Here is a 25,949-nt window from a genome sequence, read left to right as displayed (position 1 = left end):
GTGCCAATGGTTCTATAATGTCTTAATACGGAAATTAAAAGTTCTAGTGCCCTGTTTAAGTGACCAAAAAGATTATAGGGCAGATAGCCCTCTACCATGCTTCATTTTTCCCCAAAATCATCTGACCAAAATTTTGAGATAGCCATTTTGTTTCCAGCGGAAACGATCATGCGACAGTTTGTAATGGGTAACGGAAGCGAATACTTCCCGATTGTACAGTCGGATTCAGTTGGTTTATTACCCTCACAAGAGAGTATAGTTTTTTTGCCCTTTATCCCATAGACTCTCTTCCTAAGTTTAGTATTTTTAATAATTTTTTGTCTTAAACAACCTTGTAATGAACTGAACAACCTCTTTCACTGAATAGGGTCTGGTACATGAAGTGAGTTCCTCCATGCGTGGGTGACGTCACTTTAAATTTCAAGTGAGTCCTAAAAGGTAACTTTTGGGATATAGGCTCCAGTTCATTTTGCTGAATTCAAGCATCTGTTTTGAATTTGAAGTGCTTCTACAGAATTGTAAGACCAGTTACTAGTGAGGTTTAAAGACCAGTGAGGTAACTACTACCCTTAACTTGTAAAACTAATACCCCGAAAAGAGACAAATAAAAAAAGATATGCTGAAAAATAATAAGAATGGAGGTCATCTGCATAATTATTCCCTCACCCAAAAACAGTACTAATAGAGATATGCTGATAGTTTATCTACTGACTGTGAATCATTATTTTGGGAAAGATTAATTCATTTCTATCAAATGTTGATAGCAGGATAAGATAAATGTTGAGGATGGAAAAATCAGAGAGCAAATGATTAGTCGAAAGACGATAATTTGATTAAGTCTACTGGGTGGAAGCATTTATTCCGAATTTTCACCGAATTTAAACACGGGTTGTTCAAGCCTTCCCAAAATTTAGTATTTGAAAAAGGCACAACGTCAGCAAAAAATAAAAATAGTCAATTTTTCTTAACGCTAATTCTCGTCAAGTGTTCAGAAAATTCAATTTGCTTTCAGGAAAATTCGAGAATCCTGAGAGATTCGGGGATAGTTGAATTTTTGAATGGAGAAGTAGACCTAACTGGAATTTTTTTTTAATGTTATCTGACTCGCTTGACGTTATATATGGGTCATTATATTTCATAAGTTATAGTATGTAAATTGTTGTATACTATACGTATATAATATGCTATACATATAGTATGCTATATATATGGTTCGTTATACTATATAAATTATAGTACACTATGCTTTAATATGCTACGCTTATAGTATGGTATATATATGGTTCGTTATACTATATAAATTGTAGTATGTAAATTATAGTGTACTATGCTTATAAAATATGTTATAATTATGACTTGATCTATAATATATATTACTTATATAATATACATGCATATATATATATATATATATATATATATATATATATATATATATATATATATATATATATATATATATATATATATATATATATATATATATATATATATATATATATATATATATATATATATATATATATATATATATATATATATATATATATATATATATATATATATATATATATATATATATATATATATATATATATATATATATATATATATATATATATATATATATATATATATATATATATATATATATATATATATATATATATATATATATATATATATATATATATATATATATATATATATATATATATATATATATATATATATATATATGGTTTGAAGTCTGATTTGACTAATCATTTATTTTTCTGTTCGTTTCAGGTTTAAATTCTTTTAATCTGGCTCTTTATTTTTCTGTTAAAAATTTTTATTTGGTACTGCATTTTTAAAGTACCAAAGACATTAAAATAAAACAAAATCCTTTGGACCCTTGGACCTTTGTTCTCCCTTGGACCCATCTTACCCAAGATCAACTTTTTTTTAAGATTTTTTTCGGTTGTTTCAAAATAATGAAGATTACGGCAATACCAGTTTGTTCATGGTACTACAGCAGTGACATTGACATTCCCCCACCCCCTCCTGAATCTAGAAAAAGCGTTTTCTTTGGCATTTTCATTGAAAAAAGACCTCATTTTTATTGAAAAAACTAAAAAAATTAAAAAATTAACACCCCCTAGATTTTGAAAAGTACATTCACCCCCTCGCCCCCAAATCTTGAATCGATGTCACTGATTAAAAATTAAGTTCCCGATTTTTACCATTTTTTGAAGTTACATAGTCCTGCTGTTCCACTTAATCTAAACCAAACAATCAAATTCGATTTCGCTGTCCTTTGTACTTTAAGTAATTTAGCTGATTTTTCCTGTGAAGAAAGCCAATAAGCACCTACCGGTAATTTACCTCAGTCCTATCAGCATTTTTCTATAGATGCCACTATCAATATCATTACATCTCTACTAAAAAAGAACTTATAGCCAGCTGGTATCTACGTAAATATAAGTTATGCTCATAGAAGAAGAAAAAAGCGCTGATGCCTTTGTAACCAAGCGGATGAGAAAAAACTTGACTATTTTATTGATAAGCCTAATATTAATTCAGAAAAGGAAGCGTCTACATCCGTTGTCTTGCCTATAAAAAGAACATGAAATAAAAATCGTATTTCATTTAATGCAAATATGAGTAGCAATAAAAAGTGGATGCAAATTGATTGATAGCTGTATAATCTATAAGACACTATAAAAGGAACTGCTTTTTTGTATGGAAAGAGCTATCCCTAAAAAGAAATAATTCACTCAATCTTCAATTAAAGAGAGGCCTGGTTTTATAGGAACATTTCCGTGGGAAGTTCTTTGCATGGAGAGTGGGCTGTAGAGAAAGGGATTGCTCTCCTAAGGTAGCAAAGCAAAAATTAGCAAAAAAGTAGAGAGGAGTTTATATTTAAAAAAAGAGGAAAATAAAGAAATTTGGATTTTGTAAAGTAAAAAAAGGATTTTATAAAAAAGATAAAGGATAAAGTAAAAAAAGATTTTGTCTAAAGTCTCTCTCCCCTCTCCCATGACAAATTTGGTAATTTTGAATTCAGAATCAGTCTCCTCAAATTAATTTTTCTGACCACACTACCTTTCCCTTCATGAATTAAAATGAAAGGATTATATTAAAAACTGGTTAAACTTTTTATAAGACAATAAGCTTTGCAAGGAAAAACAGAAGTTTTTTTTGTAAATCCAAATATTTCGGCTTTACATTCGAAAGCTTTTATCAACAGGGGTAAAATAAAAAGAAAGAAACAGCTTAAACGAAGTAGTGCATGCATGGAAAGATGAGGAAAAAACCCAAACAGATAAACCCAAACACAAAACACAAACCCAAACTGTACAAAAACATAGAAAAAAAACAATAAAACGAAAGAAACTCCCATCTAAGCTGATTTCTAGCGTTTCCTTAGCAGGTATACTAGGACATTTTTAGGGATTTTCCTTTCCTGAGCTATTAAAAGAAAATCTTCATTTCATGGAATAAAACACGAAATTGACACTTTTTGATTATATAAGTTTCAGTAAGACTGAACATCTCTATCGGTGGCTCAAAACGCAAGTAATATAAATGCTTTTCTAAGATTTCCATAAAAGTAGTCTAGGTTTTGGCGTTTAGTTTTCTATCGCTTATTCGGATCTCTTATCCAAGTTCTTCAAGTTATGGCAAGATCCCCCTATCAATTCTTAATAGTTCGGCCACACAAACTAAAAAAGTTAAAATGGAAAAGATAGGGTAGTCTTCACAGGCCTTAAACTATGGATTTGTTTTTAAAATAAGTCAAATATTATAAGCACAGACACAGACAGGGAAACTGCTAAATACTATTGTGTGTGTGAGTTATCTTCTGTTATGAGATTAAATAAAAAAAACAAGTTTTTTAAATGAAAGTAAGGAGCAACATTAAAACTTAGAACGAACAGAAATTACTCCGTATATGAAAGAGGATTTTCCTCCTCAACGCCTTGCTCTTTACGCTAAAGTTTGACTCTTTCTCTTAACTCTATTTTTTAAAACAGTAAGAAAATTTAGCGTAAAGAGCGGGGCGTTGAGGAGGAAAAGCCCCTTTCATATACGGAGTAATTTCTGTTCGTTTTAAGTTTTAATGTTGCTTCTTACTTTCATATAAAAAAATTGTTTTTTATTTAATTTCTGGACGTTTTCGAATTAAGGCACGTTTCGATCTTGGCTCTCCGCACATAAATAATTAAAACGAAATTTGCATACTATTTAATTGCAATTAATAGGAAGATTTTGAGAAAAAGGAGCTAGGGAGGAGGCCTAGTTGCCCTCCAATTTTCTGATTATTTAAAAAGTTAACTAGAACTTTTAATTTTTTACAAACGTTTTCATTGGTAAAAAATATACGTAACCTACGAATTAACTTACGTGACGAACTTCTATATTCGTATGTTTTTATTGCGTATATAGGGGGTTCAACCCTTGTCGTTACCTCGCTATTTACACTAAAGCTTAAATTTTGTCCCAATTCCTTAAGAATGACCTCTGAATCACAAAGGCCGTAGAATAAATAGTTGAAATTACTAAAAATACTTTAGCGTAAAGACTGAGGTATAAAGAGGAGGTAAACCCCTCATATGCGTAATAATTTGTGTTCGTTTTCAGTTTTAATGCTACTCCTTTCTTTCAGTAAAAAAAAACTTTTCATATTTATTTTTTCATTGTTTTTTTTATTATAATGCTAGAAAATCCTGCGCCCCCTTCATTGCAATTCTCTTCCCCCATGAGAAGTTCCTCCATGGAAATATCCTCCCCACGTAACCCCCCCTCAATTCTCCCCCCTAAACAAAAAAAAACCTCTAAAAACGTCTGTACACTTCCCAGTAACCATTACTATATGTAAACACAGGTCGAAGTTTGTAACTTGCAGCCCCTCTCACGGGGATTGCGGGGGAATAAGTCGTCCCTAAAGACATAGTTATTAGGTTTTTCGACCATGGTGAATAAAATGGCTATCTGAGAATTTTGATCCGGTGACTTTTGGGAAAAATGAGTATGGGAGGGGGCCTAAGTGCCCTCCAATTTTTTTGTTCACTTAAAAAGGGCTCTTGAACTTCTAATTTCCATTAGAATGAGCCCTCTTGCGACATCCTAGGACCACTCAGTCGATACGATCACCCCTGGGGAAAAAAAACAAACAAAAAAACAAAAAAACACGCATCCGTGATCTGTCTTCTGGCAAAAAATGCGAAATTCCACATTTTTGTAGATAAGAGCTTGAAACTTCTACAATAAGATTCTCTGATACGCTCAATCTGATGGTGTGATATTCGTTAAGATTTTATGACTTTTAGGGTTCCCCCTATTTTCTAAAATGAAACAAAATTTCTCAGGCTCGTAACTTTTGATGGGTATAACTAATCTTGATGAAATTAATCTCGTATATTTAAAATCAGCATTAAAATGCGATTCTTTTGATGTAACTATTGGTATCAAAATTCCATTTTTTAGAGATTCGGTTACTATTGAGCCGGGTCGCTCCTTACTACAGTCCGTTACCACGAACTGTTTGATTCTAACGGAATGCAGTATTTTTTTTTGTTATAGATTTTTTTTTAATCTTCTTTAGAACGCAGGTTAAATTTGAGGTAAATTATTTTCATTTCCTTTTAATTTCTCTACTCTGGGGTTAATATATCACTTGCGCGTTCTTTTGCCTCCCCCTATTGACGTCAAATAATGTTTATATATATATTTTTTTGGGAGGGGGTACAAGCTCCCTACACCAAACACTATCACTACGGAACAACCAATGTTAGTGTTGCGTGCGTTTTACTAATTAGATTAAAGCTAATTAATAGATTAAAGCAATTTAAGATTAAATCTAGTTAAAGTAGATTTAATTAAATTAATCTAGATTAATTTTTTGTTGTTTTTTACTTTCATATGGGCACACATTCATAGGTTATTATTGTATAGGCTACATTTTAGGTAATTAATTTTTCTGTTTTACTGGTGGGGATCTTTTGCTCCATTCTTGTAGGAAAAAGAAAGGGTTTCTTGTATTGAAAAGATGAATGCTCTATTAAAGACGAGAGCGTGGTTTTATGGAAAATTTCCAAAAGGGAAATCGTTTCTTCATTTTTAGTATGAATGATAGAGTCTCAATCGAGGGAAATGGGGAATAGAAAAGAAAGTATTTTCATTAAAGCTGAAAAAGAAAATGTTTGTAAATAATGATAAGTGATTTAAAATTAAAAGGAGGGATGAGTGAATTTAAAAAAAATCGTTTCTGATATTTTCATCCTCTCCCCATGATAAATGCTAAGTTTTGTCTCCTGTCCCAAAGTGAAATTCTAGCAATATTGAAGTTTAAGTACTGCATTGCTTCAGTATATAAAATCATGCTGTAAATATAAAGTATGATTGGCGGTACTGTCAATTATACAAAGAACAGCAGCAATTTTAATTGTATAATTTCTCGATTAATTTTTTATTTATCAAAAATTGCAAGCCTTATTTATAGTAACTGCATAATAAGCATTGTCGTCCTCTCCCCGTAATAAATATCAAGTTTTTCTCGTGTTCCTTAATGGAATATTAGCCCTAACCATGCTTCAAGTATTGTATTGCTTCAAGTAAATAAAATTGTGCCGCAAATCCGAAGCATAAGAGGTGGCACTGCAAATTATATGAAGCAGAGCAGCTTTAATTGTAAAATTTATTGATTAGATTTTTATTTAATTTGTAATAGATCCTTAACAAATCCTATCGTCCTCTCTCCATACATAAGAGATGGCACTGCAAACTACAAAGCAGGGATTCGACTTTAATAATAAGACTTCTCGTTTAATTTTTTATTAAATTGTAATAAGTATTTAAAAATTCTCGTCAAAAATTGGAAATATCTATTAAAAATATTGTAGATTCGGAAATTTAAATATAAATATATTGAGGAGAAAATTCAGACACTTAAATTTACGAAGAAATATATTACGGTATGATTACCCTTGGTACTGCTATCAGAAGGAAGCCTGAGATACATATCAAATTAATTGTTGGAGGAAGTAATTCGGTGGCTTGATACCATTTGTCTGGTCCTAAATAAGACTAAGCTGAGTTTAATGATATTCTTGCGATTTCTCTAGTTTTCCCTCAACTATCATAAGCTCATTTTTCAAGAAATACTCTCAGTAGACCTCGTGATCGTAATGTTTGATTTATTGTTGTCTTCTTGAAGAAAATCTCTTCTTGATGCATCATATCTGTCTATTTAAAACGGAGAATTTAAATAATTCTTAGGAAGCTCAAACTTTTTTTCTGGTTCAAAAAATAATTATTTATTTTTTGGGTCAATTCAGAAAATTTGTGTTACTATTTAAATCAGTCTCATACCCCCATTTTCCCTACTGTATGAATGTCAAGTCAGGCTGTGTCAGTCTTTTCTTCCAATGTTATATAACACACCTAGTACTGTGTCCGATTAGAAAGTTAGTTTCCTGGACCCTGTCCTGAAGGCTGTGTACTTTGACCTTAATGACTCACACAACTTCTGTTTTCAATTTTAAGCCTTACAATTTATTGATTTTAGGGTTTTCTATTTGTCTTTAACTGTTAGATGACGTTTATGATTATGATGTTTAAATTAAACGTCATATCCCAAGAAATGATCTTGCATAAACGGATCATTAATTGCTCTTTAATCTATTTCTAAGACTCACATTTTCTAGGGGAATGAAGACCATGGTTGTTGTACAGAGTTCCTACAGCTCTTTCAGCAGCTCCGGGCAGAGAACGAAGCATTACTTGCAGAAGCGGAGCATCAACGACGACAATATGAACGCTGTCTGGATGATGTAGCAACGAACGTCGTCCAAGCTTTGATGGCTCAAAAGGTGATTTGCTTTAACTGCAGCAGGAGTACCTGCATAAGTATCTGTTTTGTGTTGGAGGGGATGGGAAAGGCTCTCTTTTTTTCTAGTGAGGAAACAGCATAGGCTTGCCCAGATTAATTCTCTTAGCATTGCTTGTTATGTACCTTGCTGGTTAATATTTTTGGGGAATTTGGAAGTTAACTTCGAGTACATTGTGGTAAAGAACTTATAAGCAAACAAAGTCGTAAACCTTTTTTTAACTAGCGATTAGAACGGAAAAAGATACTTTATAAGTCTTGGGGAGGGTGCAACGTTTTTCCGTCTGAAAATGGAAATGCCAAATTAGCCATTTTCAATGGAAATAACAAAAAAAAATGTATTTTCCAAAATCTTGGAAGGGGTGGTAAATCTTGGGGTTCGAGCAAATGAATTTAATTGGATATTTTAGATATTAACTAGAATTTCCGTGGTCTTAACAAAGGTCTTAAAAATAAAAACGCATTGCTTTTTATTTAAAGAAGGTCAGCAGTAATACAAATTTTAAACTTACGAATTTACTATTTCTGTTTTTTGTTTGTCTAAGATCAATTTTTGTTGGAGCCAGCTTTATCTCTCAGATAGAGCATTTTATTATGCATAATTTTATTTCTACGATTTTTTTTTACAAAAAAAAATTAAGTGCTAGAGAAATTAAGAAACAATAGCAGACGCTTTTTGTTTGTTTATAAGTTATGTATTTGATTTATTACTTGCTTTGAAGTTTGAACTCGGTTTTAAGTGTTTATTTTGGGAGGTCTCAGATTTCAGTAAGGTTTTATAGGCATTGATTTGTTGATTCAACTTAATCTTTTAACTGCCAATTCCAATTATGATGACGATTAAATATGATGTCGATAAGTATCAAATGTGATATGTCACATACTTGCTTTATATTTGACTGGCTATAGTCGTTGTACGTAACCTACTTCATTCGAGATCAGATGTCTCCGCCGCATCCCATGAATCACCTACACTGAACACGTGACCAATGAGGAAGTCCGAAGACAGCTGAAGTCTTCCGATACAATCCTAAATAAAATCAAACGACAACAAGTGCGATGGCTCGGGCATATCAAGAGAATGGACCACGACCGTCTACCCAAAATCTCTCATAGGTGGAAGGAACCATAGATGGATTTCGACCACGAGGAAGACTTCACAAGAGGTGGATTGAAAACTTTGACCGAAAGCGCATCGTAGAGTTGACTTGAACTGCACATGATAGAACAACGTAGCGAGCACTAGTTCATGCCCTGTCAAAAGGGGTAGCCCCAAAACGTCCTGCGAGGATGGACGGGACTTAACTTACTAACTTGTGGTTTACAATTTTACTATACGAAAAGTTGCAGGAAAACAAGGTGGTTCACAGACAGTGACCAAAAGAAATGGCGATCTAAATATTTCGGTGGAGACCTCTGTTCAACCACATCTAGTGCAAAAAGAAAATTGTCAAATCCAACAACAGTGAAGAATAATCTTCTCTCTTGAACTGCTAAAAGTTGATTGGATAAAAAGATATTTTGATATCTTTGATATCTTTTATGACCAATTAAATTTTGGTTTGAGAAATTACATTGTATTATGAGTATGGGTACCCTATTAAAGTGGATTCAGACACTAGTGTGAAAAAAACACCAGCGCCTTCTACCGTTTGATATCTTCGGCATTTTTTGAAACTTTGCTATTATGTTTTTTTCAGAAACTTAGATTAGTGATTTATTACTCTAATAATTTTACCAGTTAGGCCTACACTGTTTTTTTGAACTAACCAGGATTAGAATATTGGAAGCTGCAGTGATGACAGTGGTCAAATATGATTCTGAAGCATGGGCGCTCCGAAAAGCGGATGAAGATTAACTAGATGTTTTCCAGAGAAATTACATACGGATTGTTTAGGGTACCGGGCTGACTGACCATATTTCAAATAGTAGTCTGTGCGAAAAATGGGGTTCAATCCCGCTTTCTAGGGCTATAATGAAAGAAAGGTTGAGATGGCTAGGCCATGTTCTGCGGATGGAGAATGACAGATTGCTGAAGATTGTCCATTTTGGCCAACCGTCTGGGGCTACACGGAAAGCAGGTCGTCCTGGACTGAGGTGGGAGGATGTCATAAATAAAGATTTCAAGGAAATGGGAACTTCCTGGGACGGTGTAAAGAGGGAGGATTTGAATAGATTGAGATAGAGGAGGAGCGTGCGTAGCTGTGTTGGTCTCAGGTGGCTTGGTGCTGCGGTCAGTTGTTATTATTATTAGTAGTAGTACTACTACAATGCCAAGGAATGCCAAACGTTGGATTGCGCTAGTGATTGTATTTCAAAACTAGCGCCTCTTTCAACTCTTATAATTTACATATTTTCTTTGACCACGGTATGAAGTACCTGAATTTTGATAAGGTTGCGAAATTTGATGAGTTAGAAATACCAAAAATCGAATTAATTGAAGCTTCGTCAATGGGGATTAGGTAAATTTCTCCAGTGCCATTGTTAAGATTGAATTTTGTTGGATATATTTTTGATGTCAATTACCTCCATGAAAACTTATATGAGAAACTAAACGGGACAATACTGGAGGTATTATGAGACATAGTGACATGGTCCAGGTTATCATAAACATGTTGAGCCAAAGCTGAATCAAATTCTTGAGCCTTTGGCGTAACTCCTATGCTTTGCTGATTTAAGAGTAGTTTAGATAAGTCCTCTCCTAGTTGTTGGTGTGCCTCTTCAATATACTTCATATTGATATAGTCTCACGTATAAGGTGAAATATGTACGACATATTTATTTTACCACTATTTTATTTTGTTTTAACATTTTAGTGGATAAAGGATGTCAGATTGCCGAAAATTGTCATTTTCAGCCAACCATGTATGGCTAAATGGAATACAGGTCGTCTGTGGCTGGGGGGGGGGATGCCGTATAGAAAGATTTCAGTGATATGGGAACTCCCTGGGAGTGTGTAAAGAGGGAGGCTTTGAGTACATTAGGATGGAGGGGTAGCATGCGTAGCTATGTTTGCTTCAGGCGGGTTGGTGCTGTTGTGAATTATTAGTAGCATTCGTAGAATGTTATCTTTTTACCTGGTAATCCTCGGGTACAACACAAATTCGGTGCGAGAGAGTGTGATACAGTCCTACATGTAATGTTAGACATTTATGATTCTCACCGTATCTCAAATCTTTAGCTATGTTTTCCGCATGTAAATGACTATTTTGGTGCTAATCACTATTTGATGGAAGTTGGCAGATACGACACAAATTTAGTGAGAGACAATGGGATATAGTCTCACATATAGTGCGTGACTGATATGACTCACACCGTATTCCACACGCTTAGATGTGTTTTCTGCATGCAAATAGTTGTTTTACTTTAACTATTATTTTATAGTAAGTGACAGATACGACGCAAATTTAACCATAATTCAAGACAAAAAATAATTTAATTATATTTATTATATCAATTATAATTATCTATCCCAGCTCATATTAGGGAGGTTGAACACATTGGGTCATTTAAAGCAAAATTAAAAATACATCTATTGGGAGTAGGGAGATAATTTTTTTTTCTATTATTGTTAGCCTCTGTTTATGTATATTTGGTATTAAAGGGTAATTGAGTGAGAGTGTTTTCTTCCTTTTTTATTTTTTGTTAAAAAAAAAATAGATTGAGAATCAAGGATTGCAGCCGTCCAACATCAGATTGTTTGATCCTTCCCCGGGGGGTTGTGTGTATGTATAGTTTTGTAATTAGTAGTTGATAAAGCAAGTCAAGTCAAAAAAAAGTCTATATTATAATTTAAAAATAATTCAATAATATTTGGAATAACCAATCAAAATTTTTTCTGAGAATTTACTTTGTATTAAGAGTATGGATGCCATAAAAGTGGAAACAGATACTAGTGTGGAAAAATACACCAACACCTTCTACCGTTGGATATCTTTGGCATTTTTTTCAAACTTTACTATTATGTTTTTTTTTAGAAACTTAGATAAGTGGTTTATTACTCTAATATTTTTACCATTTACACTAATTTTTTCGTACTACTAGACTAAACAATGCCAAGGAATGCCAAACGTTAGATGGCGCTGGTGATGTATTTCAAAACTAGCGCTAGTTTCAAATCTTATGCCTTACAAATTTTCTTTGACCACGGTTTAAAGTATTTGAAGTATATCTATGCTCCACCTGAATTGAAATAATTCAGTTCAACCAAATTTAACCAAAATAATTCAATTGATAACCTAACCAAAATATATACCATAATGCGTGCCCTTGTTAGCTATTCGATTGAAAAGTTTTGGTGTGGTAACTTAATTAAAAAGACAGCACTGATTTGGGTGTGTCCGTTTTTAGTATTGTCTTGTTCCTACTCGCCATTGTCTACTGAATTCAGCTTTCAATTTAGGTGTGTCGGTTGAAAAATTAGTAGGCATAAAATTTCCTATCATCTGGAAACAATGGAGGGATTTGAACCATTTTATTTAAACTATTTAGTTTTGGTACACCTACATCCGATAACTTGCCTAATAACCACAGGGAAATTTTTGACAGGGCCATATGCAGGGTGGTGAGGGCAAGGCTATATCCAAGGGGGTTAGGGGTAAGGCTATATCCAGGGGGGTTGGGGGCTTGAAGCCCCCTCGAAATGTTTGTCTGACTCGTAAAAACGATAAAAAAAATGAATGTAAACAATTTTTTGATTTGTTTCTTTAAGTTTTTTGAACCCCCCTCTCCACAAAAAGTAAATTCTGGATACGACCCTGGGGGGGGGGCTATGTTTCCTTACAACAGGCATAAAGTAATCTTAATATCATAATATAAGAATATTAATTAATATATTAATTTATTAATATCATAATATTTTTAATATATTTTGTGAGGATGAAAGAAAAAATTAATTTTGTTTTTATGGGGGTGGGTGTGGGGGAGGGGGGTTGTCTTCTGGACTCACTATTTCCCACTGAAGTCAACTTTAAATTTACGTGTGTTAGTTAAGTTCTTATCATCATCAAAACAAAGGAAATATTTGAATAGTTATTTACAAACTTTTCTTCATAAACTATTTGCTTTGATACACCTACATCCGATACCTTTTAAAACAGCTACGAGTACAATTCCTAAGAATACCATATGCGGGAGGGGGCTGTGTTAACTTACAATATGGCTTTAGGGCTTTTGAGGTATACTATGGCTTCTTTGACCTTAAATAAGGGAATTTTTAATGACGGATGTAAAATCATCGAGATTGAAGTGCCAAGGACAGTGACAATAAAACATTGTTGTTTGAACTAGTTTAGCAGAAACTTAGAAATTCATATTTTAAAAGAAAAGAAAACTCATGGATTCAGTTTTTGATAAAACATACCTCCATGTGCTGTTGTGCAGTTTTTGTACAACAAATCTAAAAAAAAAACGTGGAACGTGGGTAAAAAAAAGCCAAATATATATTACACCAAACAGCTTATGTAGATATGGCTTTCCTTTGAAGGTTTATATGTCTTTGGGAATCAGCAGATCCTTAATGTTTGAATTTTGAATTTGACAAACGTCTTTATTCTGTAAAAGTTGAAACTTTAGCAACTTGTTGATTCACTAGGACAACTACAGCCTCGACGGATAGCCACGCCCTCTTAAGCTGTTTGTTGCCATTTGATTTTGGTTTATTGTTTGCTTATTTCTTTCCCATGTTTCCTTTTTATGGCACTTAGTATTTACCAAGTGACATATAGCGATTGCAAATTCTATCGGTCTGTCTGTCCTGGTTTTGCTAGTTTGGGCACTTCCAGATAAGCTAGGACGATGGAATTTGGCAGGTGTATCAGGGACAATACGTGGCGTGGGGAATACGGTTAATTCAGAAAAATTAGAAAAACTGAGGTATTTTTAACTTATGAATGGGTGATCGGATCTTAATGAAATTTGATATTTAGAAGTATATCGTGTCTCAGAGCTCTTATTTTAAATTCCGAACGGAACCGTTGACATTAGGAGGGGGGTTGGAGGGGGAGACCTAAAATCTTGGAAATCGCTTAGAGGGGAGGGATCTGAATGAAACTTTGTGGCAAAAACAAGCACAAGACCTAGATACGTGATTGAAACAATCGGAAAGGTTCTGCTCTCTTTGGGGGAGTTGGGGGGGGGGATAATTTGGAAAAATTAGAAAAAAATGAAGTATTTTTAACTTACGAACGAGTGATCGGACCTTAATGAAATTTGATATTTAGAAGGACCTCGTAACTTAAACCTCTTGTTTCAAATCCCGACCGGATCCAGTGTCATTGAGAGGAGTTGGAGGGGGGAACCAGAAATCTTGGAAAACGCTTAGAGTGGAGAAATCGGAATGAAACTTGGTGTATAAAATAAGCACATGTCCTAGATATGTTATTGACATAACCGGATCTGCTCTCTTTGGGAGAGTTGAGGGGGGCACCTTATTTTTTAATTGTGAAAAATTTGAAAAAATAAGGTACGAACGGGTGAATCCTGCAAGAGAGTTTTTTGTGCGTTGTATTGCACTTTTGATTGGTTGTATTTTCCAAAAAAAAAAACATTTTTAATCATTTTGAAGTTTTACAGATTCCTGCAAATATGTTCTTTGTGTGATGGTTTGCGTGTTGTATTGAACTTTTGATTAGTTGTATTTTTCAGAAAGATATTATTTTTTATCATTTTGAGGATTTTTAGCAATGTATTTTTAGGTTTTTTTTTTTTTTTTTTTTTTTTTTTTTTCTTTTTTTTTTTTTTTTTTTTTTTTTTTTTTTTTTTTTTTTTTTTTTTTTTTTTTTTAGCTCCCGTAAATTTAAAAGTCTTAGTTAGATATTTGCGTGATTTAAATGGGGAGAAAAGAAATCAAGAACAAAGGGCGTTAAAAAAGTAAATCACATTTTTTTTAATTTAGTAGTTAATTTTTGGTTTACGAAACTTACCACTAAGTTAAACAATGAAACAATGCAGGACAAAAAACTAGCTAATTTAGTCACAGCTTAAAATCTAACTAACTGAATTGTTAATTGCACAAGACATACTACGGGTAAAAACCATACAACATTACCCTTTTTACCTATACTTCCATATTACCTAAAGACCATATTGCCATATTACCTAAAGACCACACCATTCAAATTACCTAACAGTAATTTAAACTTGGTCCAAACAATTGCAAAAGCAATAAAACTTTCTTTAATATAAAATAATTACTATTGTTTTTCTTAAGTTTAGCTACGAACGTAAGTTTTGAAATGCGCTAAAATTTAAATACAAACAATCAAGGAGGTTCTTTCATCCTAGAGGTTGCCTCACACCAGATTAGAAACATAAGCAATCAAGTAGGCTCTCTCTCATCCAATAAACTTTCTCTCACCGGATTAGCAATACATGTAATCAAAGGGGTTCTTTCCCATCCTTGAGGTCCTCTTGCACATGATTAAAAATCCAAGCAATCAAGGAGGTTCTTTCCCATCCCAGAGGTTCTCTCGCACCTGGTTAGTACGCTAACTAATGAAGTAGGTTTTATTGCTTCTGATTATAAATGCAAGCGATCAAGGAGGCTTTCATATTTGATCAGCTATTCAAACAATCACGGAGGTTATTTGTCATCTTAATGGTTCTTTCGCACCTGATTACGCAGCCCAGCAATGAAGAAGGTTCTCTCTCATCCTGGAGTATCGCTTACTCCTGATTTGGAATTCAAGCAAAAAAGAAGATTTTCTCGCACCTGATTAGAAAGCCCAGTTTTCTCGTATCTGATTAAAAATTAAGTAACAAATGAGATTTTTCCACCCTGGAGGTTTGTCTCGCACTAAAAGTTTCTTTGCGATCTTCGAGGCTCTCTTGCAACTCATTAGAAATCAAGGAGGTTTTCCTCGTCCTAGAGGTTGTATCGCGTCCGACTAAAGTGCAAGAAATCGAGGAGATTCTTTCGCTTTTTTTTAGAAATGCGAGCAATCAAGCAGGTTTTCTCTCATTCTGGAGGTTCGCTTGCACTTGACTATAAATGAAGGCAACCAAAGGCGTTATTTCTTATCTTGGAGGTTTTCTTGTACCTGAGTAGAAATGCAAGCAACGAAGGTGGTTAATATGAATACAAGCAATCAAGGAGGCTATATCTCGTCTCTCCCAAGGAGTTTTGCAATTAAACCTCATTCTCTTTCTGTTGGTAAACAAACCAATAATTCGCGACTGTGGTAGTAAGTTGGTATGGTAAAGGCTAAAATATTCAACTGTCAGGTTACACGGTACTTGTATGATATACCCCCTACTTAGTATTCTTCTTATATGTTTCTCCGACGCTCAACCCTAATGAAATAAACCAAAGAAAGATAAAAAGATAATACTTTAGAAACAAATTTGGGCCATATATTTGCAAATTAAGGGGGAGGGGGGGTTAAGATGCATGCCTAATGTGTTAGGTACAATTATTCTGCCTAGTATGTAGTAAGAATTGTTTTCTAACTTCACACTGTCCAAATACTTTACCCCCCCCCGCCACCCCATAATGTGCAAATATATAGCCCAAGTTATATGTTCTCCTTCTATTCTATCACTTTTCTTTGTTTTGTCTCACGCTAAGCTGAAAGAAACTAACGAAAAAAACGGTTCTATGATGCGTCAATGAATGAACAACATAAGGTAGGGCGTTTATCATACATGTACCTGATTTCCCTAATAAAAGCCACGAGAAGCCCTTTGATTGCAATAATCAAGAGCGGCGTTAGTTTTACCATTACAACATAAGGGGCTTCTTCCCCTCTCTTCATCTGTGTCTTAAATTTTATTAATTTCTTTTTATTTCATTCTTATCTAATTTTAGGCTCTCCAAGGGGAATGCCAACGCCTTCAGCGTCGAGTTAAAGAATTAGAACAGCAAAATGTCTTACTATCCATGACCTTGAGAAAGCAGTTACAAGGACCTTTGGATACACCAGAGACATCTTCTCTTGATGCTTTACTCAGTATTACCAGCGTAAGTAAACACTAATAGATCATCAAATGGGCGAGCCAAATTAAAAATATTAAATATCAATGGTGTATTTTAGAAAAAGTATTAACTAAATATATTCTTGAAGTTTTCCTTTGAAGTAGTTTGAGAATGTTCCTCTTCTTCCTTTGAAGGTATTGGCTATTTTTTTTAATCGATGTAAATTTAATGTCGATGCAAAATCAATAGTGTGTTCTTAAAATTTTTAAGGCAATGTACCATTACGCTTTAATTTTATGTATTTCTAATTTTTAATTAAATGAAATTTTAATATTATGCACTGAATCTGAGGCAAGTCTTAGACATAATCGAAGTCTCCAATGGGTATTATTAGGATTAATACTGTGTTCCACTATTTTCTGAACTCGATGTAGAGCTATACTATCCGAGGTACTGATTGAAGGTGCGGTCCTAAAACTCGAAAAAAAAAATCTCAAAAATTTGAAAATTATACGGGTGGTAACCACGCTAGGCATGAAATCCTCTGTCCGAGAAGAAGGGCCCATTACAAGTGCCCATTCTGTAAAACTTCTGCTGGGGGAATGGGGAAAATATTCTTCCAGTCACAATGAAGGAGTATCTGTTACCAGTTTTATACCTGACGTCCGACTCGCTTTGCTTCCTTAATAGTTATTTGTCGGTAACACACAGTCAATCATTAATCTAGCTCTGAAAATTATCTTTGATGTTATACATCAAGGGCACATGAAGCCTGATGCCAAGTGAGTATTTCTTATTATAAAGTCAGCATACGACTGGGGGATCAAGTTAAAAATTCCAGTTTTTTTTGGGTGGGGGGGATAAGACTTGTAACTTTACGTTGGAGAAAGGGGGCAGAATATTTTTTCTCTGGTCCTCACAAATGAGCCGACCTAGCCGAGTGGTTAGCGCTCCAGACTTAAAATCCTGAGGACAGGGGATGAAGTCCTGGTGGCGCTGGCGATTTGGTATGGGATATGGGATATATAGTGGTGTGACTCATCAAGCTCAGACACGGTCGACCTAGATTTAAATGGGTTACCTGGAGAAATCTGGGGGGGGGGTGAAACATGAAGCGATTGATGATTTGCCCCCAACCACATAATCACTCCTGGCCGATGGCAGTGAATCAGGAGATCCGTACCTGCGCAACGCAGACCATTGGTAAGCATGCGAAAAAGTTTTTTTAGAAGAAAAATCTCCCACGGAAGAGTATACACTACGGATTTTTTTTCCCTATTCGACAGACTCATCTACTAGTCAAATTCCGAGGCACAACCATCGATGCTAAAAGTCAAAATTGTAAAATCTACCAAATGTTAGAACATTCTTAATTCTGTCTTATCTTGATTATATTTTAGTAATTTCTAAACAGTATTAAGGTAAACAGCTTGCATTTTCCTTGATATCCTTATTTGTTGGTAATTTATTGTAGAAACGCTTATTAAGTGATTCCAAGCAAGAAGTCTTAGAAATTTATTTTTTTCATTTCCTCCAATTTCCTATAATCTGTTTATTTCTTATATGAAAGTCCCTTAATTTTTGGTTGCTTAGCGCTAGTTCATCGATTGAACTTGAGTGACGCTCTTAATATTGAAGAAGAAGATTATGGAAGAATAAATCTAGGTCAATATTTTAAGAAATTCTCCGCATAAGAAACCTAATATATTTGTGTCTGGGATTTATTTTAAGAAGTTGTCAATTTTTCTAAGTGAACAAATATACAATGCATAGCTTTTACAATTCTCCTTCTAAAAAAAAAAAAAGTGTCAGTTTTCAGAGTGACCGGTAGCATAGTCAAATTATTTGGGAATTTTCGGGGAAGGAGGAGGTCCAAAATCGAAAATCGAAGTTTTTCAAAATCGACGAATTTAATTAAGCATTTGTTTTTCAATCTTAGTTCTGAAAAAAAAATGTTAATTTACCACGGAATAGTTGCATTGTCTAAGCGTTTGAGGATTATTTTAGTGGAGGGGCTATGGGTACCAAGGTTGTATCCAGGGGAGTAGGGAGTTTGTCCCCACCCCCTGAAATGCTAATCTGACTCTAAAACTATAACAAAAATGGATATAAACAATTTGTTTTGCGTTTTTGAATTTTTTTTTGCTTGGCAAAGGGCGTCAATTCACGAAAGTATTGGTGGAGGGAGCATAATATGTAAATCTGAAGGGTCAATTTTATTGTTGTTTTTTCGACTTTTTTTTAAATGATAATACCAAAAAACCTGTTTTGTCTATGAAAATACCTAAAAAGTTTTTTTTTCAAAATTCAAAGTGGGGGGAGGGGAGAAATTGCAGGAGACAATGTTGACTTCACCTATACAACGTCCCTGGCTTTAGTAAGAAATAGTTAATTGTATAGTGGTTGGAAGCACACCGGTAAAACAGTATGGGTTAAAGCTTGCAAAAATAGTTTGTTAGCCCCTCCCCCTCCCGTCTTTTCATCTCCTTCTCTGTCTTTTGCTTTCCATTTTTGTTAGATTCTCTCTGACAGCACTATTTTTTAGGATAGACAGAAGACGTCGCTTAGTTGGAGTGGTTCATCATCATCTTATCGTGATCCCATCATATCGTCAACTCCGAAGACGACTTGTCGCTCTAGTACCAGTGAACCCACATGCCTATCACGTCCAACTAAGCTACCCATTGCACGAAGTTATAGTGACCAGCCTATTGCCAGTAAAGGTCAAAGTGGAACTAAAGATGAGGGGTATTCAACTATGTCGAGCGATGGAAAAGGTGAAATGAAAGAGTCTGATTTAAGCAACTGCTCTCCACTTCTAGTTAGGAAGCAGCTCACTACAAGAAGTCTACCTGGAAGAAGGAAACTGGACAAACCTGCTATTCCAAATCGTTCAATTTCGCTCCAAGAGACGCTAAGAGAAGAAAAAGAAGTCAGCGACTCTAGTGAAAGTTCTGATGGAGAAGGTCGCCCTATGTTTAGAAGACAGATGCCTGTAAGACTACCTCAAAAGAATAATATAGCAACAAGTTCTCAAAAGAAATACAGAAAGCGTCAAAAAGCGAAATACCGTCATAGTTATCACTATGAACACTTAGAATTAGTTTTTTCCCCTTTACGTCGAACCCATAGTGACTCGGAAGTAATTTGTTGTGTACACAAGAGTAGAAGTTTGGAAGAGTGTCTTTCATCAATTGAATTGAATAAATCTGGAAGTGTCGCAATACCTCACCCACTGCGCAGAAGCAAAGCTCAAGCTGAACTTATATCAGGAAACTGTGACCTTATATCTCCTCTTAAGACTGACGACAGCTGCTTGTCTGGTTTTAGTAGTGATTGTGAGCTATCAAAAAGTCTTTGTGAATCAAATCAGGACGAAACTCTAACTCCCCCTGACCCTAAAAATGTACAAACCAACTTACCTAGTATTCGTGAGAATTCAGTTGAACTAGAAGAAGACTCCAGTGAATGTGCGTGGAATTCCCCAAGTTTTGGACAAAGTGCAATGCCTAACTGTGATTGGCCGTTTAAGAACTGTAGCTTTAAATGGGAAGAAAAATCACGTGAGGATTTAAGTACGTGTTGTTCTGAATGTAGCAGTATCGATTGTAACGTGATTGATTTTGCATCTAAGCGTAGCTCACTTGTTAGTAGACTGATTTTGTCTGATATTGATAGCCCAGTGGATGACAAAGAAATTGACACTGAATTTACAAGGGATTTTTATAGGCTAGTCAAGTTTGGAAGCAGTCGAAGCCTAGCTACTTCAAGCAGAAGTTTGGACCAAGAAGAGGTGCCTCCTCCAGATAAACAGGTCAGTCTCCTGAATTATTAACATTAGGTGCAGGGCAGAAGTAGATTGAGAGGGGCTCAATTTTTGTGTTTTAAGATGTAGATCTTCAGATTAAGATTTACGTCAAGCTTAGACTTCTTAAAACAATCTCAAACAAGGCTTCAGCTGCACAAAATGTGTTCACCCACCCAACTTTATCAAAATCTGAAATCTCATCCCAGAAATTTTTGGAAAAAAGTGACAAAAGGCACTTTTTAATAAAGAAAAAAGTCATATAGATATGACTCCTTTCTCCTGCAAATGTATCTAAGGGCGTTTCGGGTCCTTCCTAAAGTAAGTCCCTAAGAACATCCTCAGAGTGTTTGTGCTCCTTTTTTCTCCTGAAAAGGAACATCCCCAAGGTGTTTGGGCTCCTCCTTTCTCCTGCAAACGAATCCAGGGGCGTTTGGGGTCCTTCGTAAAGTGAGTCCCCAGTAAGTCCCCAGGTGAAGGAACACCCCAAAGTTGTTTAGGCTCCTCCTTTCTCCTGAAAATGTATCTACCGTACGGGTATATGGGCTCTTCTCTAAGGGGAAGCCCCAAGAAGGGTCCTCCCGAAGTCCAGGAGACTCCTTTCTCCTGCAAACGAATCCAGGGACGTTTGGGCTTCTTTCTAAAGTAAGTACCCAGTGAGTCCCCAGGGGAAGGAACATCCCAAAGTTGTTTAGGCTCCTCGTTTCTCCTGAAAATATATCCACGGGTGTTTGGGTTCTTCTCCAGGGGGGAGCCCCAAGAAGGTTCCTCCCGAAGGCATTGTGACTCCTTTCTCCTGCAAACGAATCCATGGTCGTTTGGGCTCCTTCCTAAGGAGAAACTTCTCCAAGGCGTGCTTCATGTAATGGATAATGTGGAAGATGTTATTTTAATCATCATAGGAGATACAAACCTTTTAATCATCCAGACTGGTCTTTTGTAAGTAAGTCTTCCAAAATATAAGCAATGTGAGTGGTTAATTTTTCCTTAAATTATGCTGAAATGCTATTATTTTCCTTAATGTTTCAAAGACAAGTTGTTGAGCTTGGCCATACTTTCAGAGATATACAAAATCGGATTTTTAAGCGGATTCCTGAAAGCTTCATCCACCTGCATCACCCACACTCCTTAAAATACAAAAGTTAGTCTGCACCACTGTAATTCACCCTACGCTGCTATGGACTGCCTCTCAAGTGCTCCAGAGTCTGAGGGCCGTATCCTTATGGTCCTTGATCTTGAGACTAATGTAATGGGGGCTGTTGAGTTATACGCATGTAATGTTACTTGCGGTAGCCAAAAAAGGGGTATGTAGCTCCAAGACCTAACGTACAAGAGAGCAAAAAAAATGAAAAGTTTAATTTAGACTTTTTGAGTTAATTGCTAATTGGACCATAACTCTAAATTTTTCAGTGAATTGTTTTTGGTTCATTGGGTTGAATCTAAAATTTCTCATTGATAATCAATCTCAATTTTTTTTTTTTATGAATTTAGGATGTGGGCAAAAAATTACATAAATAATTTAGTACTTGTTTGTTAGCAAAAAGACACCCAAGAATCGAAGTTAGGCTAATCGTACTGAAATATACCAAAACATGATGATAATATGATATTGCAGAATCAAAATCATGGAAACTACGTCAAAAAACTATGGAAAGCAGACGATGCAGAATGCATTATATTGAATATTTAACCTAACTTAGTGTAACCCCAAACAACCTCTATATATTATCTATTTGATAAAAATGTAAAATAAGCAAATTATAACAGATCCCAGAGAGGCAAACCGGTTTCTGCCAGAAACCGGAAACAGCGTAATTCTTGAGTGTGTTTCTTTTAACAGACAAGTACCAATAGCCCCTGTCTATTGCTAATTTGGCATCCCAGAAAAGAGGGACGTACATATTTAGGCATAGGATGAAACCTTCTACATACCTTGAAAACCAAATGTGCAGTGAAATGGAATGAACTATGGACAGGGTGATGTAGAGTGGATTCCATATAAAAACCCCCTCAGGCTCTAATTTGGACCGAAAAGGTCACTCAAGACGAATTGCTTGGTTTTGGTTTTCGTCTTTTCCTTGGCCTCATTTTTTTTGCTTAAATGGACCAGTGATAAGTGTAAAAAAAAAAACTAGTGTTGATTTAAAAAAGCTATAGATCCTATTACAAACAATATTATGTTGTTATGAATTTCTGTTTTTATTTCATTTGCCATTTCTACCCTTCCCTTTTTATATTTTAATCATTTATGTGTCATAATTTTTTTGTATAATCATTCTATCCTTTATATTTATGACGGACCATAAATAAATAAAGTTTAATATTTCAAGAGGTCAATATTCAGAAAAGATGGACATGCATATTAAGGCATAGGATGAAACCTCTTATATACCTTGGAAACCAAATGTGCAGTGAAATGGAATGAACTGTGGACAGGCTGATGTTGACGGGATTCGATATAAAAACTCCTTCAGGCTCTAATTTGGACCGAAAAGGTCACTCAACATGAATTATTGCGTTGTGGGTTTCGTCTTTTCCTTGGCCTCATTTTTTGCTTTAACGAATCCGTGATAAGTGTAAAAGTATAGTGTCGATTTAAAAAAGCTATAGATCTTATTACAAACAATATTATGTTGTTATGAATTTCTGTTTTTATTTCATTTGCCATTTCTACCCTTCACTTTTTATATTTTAATCATTTATGTGTCATAATCATTTTATAATCGTTCTATCATTTATATTTATAACGGGCCATAAATAGATAAAGTTCAATATATGTTCATTTTAAGCATAAATGTTGTACTCCATAAACATATGCATGAGGGTCTTGTCCTTTCCTCTGCGATCCTAAATTTTCGGGAATTTTTGGGGTGCATCTTGACCAAGTCCTAATTATTTGCTGCCCCCTCCACCCCTCCAAGAAAATACTATAAACTCATAGGTTGTACGCGTACATTACAACTACATTCGTATTTAATTGATGATTTTTATTTACATTCTATCATTGCAATAAGTAGTTGATTTCCAAATTTTTCTAACTAAAAATAAGAAAGAAAAAGTGAAGTCATTCTTGTGTGTTCTTGTTAATGGGAAAACTATAAACTGGGGATCTGAGTGAAATCATATTCATGAATCCAACATATATCGAGATTATATTGCTTTTGTCTAGAATATTGCTTGTTCTTTGGAAGCTCGTATTCACTATGAGGGGGTCTTAAATCCAATCTCACTGTTTTAAAACGTATAATGCTGTTTGGGGCCCCCTTTCCCCGTGTTTTGCCTATTTTATCTGGCAACAGCCAAACATTTTGTTTACTGAATTGGATTTATGGGCTTTTTAAAATAAAATATTCCAGAAATACTTTAGAAACCTTCTATTTGATAAAGATTACTAAGCCATTTACACCTTATATCCTCCTGCGCTACTAGTACCACCTACAACGTCAACAAGGATTCTTCAGTCTTTGCGGTGTCCTGCTTCGCCAGTACATTCTCCCAATTAGGTTGCAAAATGTGTTAAAGCAATAGTGATATCTTGGGTTTAGGAAGTTCTTAGGACCCCCCTCTCTTCCATTCTCTATACTGTCGTAGGGAAGTTGCCTTGAAAGTTCTGTGGTCCACCGTTCTGAGGACATGGCCTTGATATTGGCATTAGTCCAAACAACATCTGTAATGACATCTGAAACGACATCTGTAATAAGAGGCTGGTTCGAAATTTTTTGTTTCCTTTGGAACTTGAGACATATCTTTCCAAAGGCCGAGATCAAACGCTCTTGCTCTCATATGGCTTACCATGGCTCAACTGGGAACATCAGAATCAACATAAGATTGCTATTGTATAGTCTAAGTTTTGTAGGAAATGAGAAGAAATTGAAAGCTTTATTTTCTTCATCTTCTCTTCTGAAAGCTTCATTTACTTGGCATGCAAAGGACACTACTTCTTTTTGCAATGATGCAGTGTTTTCAGTTAGGCCTCATGGGTATTTTAACTCATCTCTGTTACACTTAATCTGAAGTGGTTAGATCAAAGTCGCTCTTCATTTGTTTTTATTGGCTTGAATTTGTGTCCTGCATAATTTGCTTTCGTTTTGACTTCGCCAAGGAGTTATTAAAGGGGTTTTTTACAGCTCTTGCGAAGTCAAGGTCACTTAGATTTTTTTCCATTCAGGGTAATACCTTGAGTTGTTGTATTAGACAATATGTAATCAATTAATATAAAAAGGGGCAATGGTAAACAATCAATTAATCATTTTATTAATACTAAAACACTATTACAAAAGTAAAAATGTTATTCGGACCAAGAAGCTTTGCTTGTTATACAACACAATAATATAGCAGTAAAAGAACCATAAATAATATCCTAAATCAAACAATATATATGAAATAAAGAGGAAGGAAAATAAACACTAGCATATAGTAAAAAACTGGTAGTAGTTATAACGATAGAAATAAGTAGAAACCAAGAAAGTAGAGAAACGGAAAGACGAACAAGGCGTGTTAGAATCTCAGATATATATTCGGTTTTACGTAGACCACGGAAAACAGAATAGTATATCCGAATCAGACCCGTATCCAATACCAAGAAGTGTCAGGTGTCGCCGATAATTCTGAAAAAGGGAAAGGGAAAGAAAACCTTGAAATGGTTAAGAAGTCTTTGCAGCTTTGACATATTTCATTTCGTCATATTTGCAAGACACATTTTCCTTCTCTCTTTCTTTGCTTAACTCATATTTCTTTTTTTGTTCAAACATTTTTCATATTTCTTCTTCTTTATTTCATATTTCTCACTTATTGCTTAACTGATATTTTAAAGTGTCGTGTTAGATACTCAGATGTATAGGCAACAGCCTCATTGTTCAAAAGCAGGGTGGAGATTTATTTTGACTATCTTTGATGAATCCTTGCAAAGGGTATGCTTTCAAAGGGTATTGATGGGATTGTGCCTTGCAAAGGCTTTTTGTATAGATTCAAATGTTTCTTTAAAGTCATAAAATGCTATGCAGGGTTTAGAAAACCATTCTCAACATTCATCTGTGAGTACTCGCAGGGTAAATATGACATCAGCCAAGGAGTAACAAGAGCTGACGGCGTTTCATAATTTGATTAAATAAAAAAAAAAGTTTTTTGTAACGGAAAGTAAAGAGCGACATTAAAACTTAAAACGAACAGAAATTACTCTGTACATGAAAGGGGCTTTTCCTCCTCAACGCCCCGCTCTTTACGCTAAAGTTTGACCCTTTCTCATAACTCTACTTTTTAAAACAGTAAGAAACTGTTTTAAAAACAGGCTGTTTTTAAAAACAGCCTGTCCATGGATTATTCTTTATGGTTGATTTTGTATGGCTATGCTGTTTGAC

At 34.7% G+C, this 25,949-nt stretch overlaps 1 protein-coding gene across 3 annotated transcripts in view; it reads left to right on the top strand.

Annotated features, from left to right (window-relative positions):
• Positions 1-25,949, top strand: part of LOC136028413 (uncharacterized) — a 154,563-nt gene that overhangs the window by 117,901 nt on the left and 10,713 nt on the right. For all 3 annotated transcript variants that reach the window (XM_065706250.1, XM_065706251.1, XM_065706252.1), the window contains 3 exons: positions 7,692-7,856; positions 16,680-16,832; positions 19,333-20,601. In XM_065706250.1, the coding sequence (XP_065562322.1) occupies positions 7,692-7,856; positions 16,680-16,832; positions 19,333-20,601 (1,587 nt within the window). The remainder of the gene's footprint in view (positions 1-7,691; positions 7,857-16,679; positions 16,833-19,332; positions 20,602-25,949) is intronic.

The sequence above is a fragment of the Artemia franciscana genome, chromosome 6, assembly GCF_032884065.1.
Source record: "Artemia franciscana chromosome 6, ASM3288406v1, whole genome shotgun sequence".
Lineage (NCBI taxonomy): Eukaryota > Metazoa > Arthropoda > Branchiopoda > Anostraca > Artemiidae > Artemia > Artemia franciscana.
Note: the sequence above shows the minus strand (reverse complement) of the source record. Positions and strands in the feature narration are given on the sequence as shown.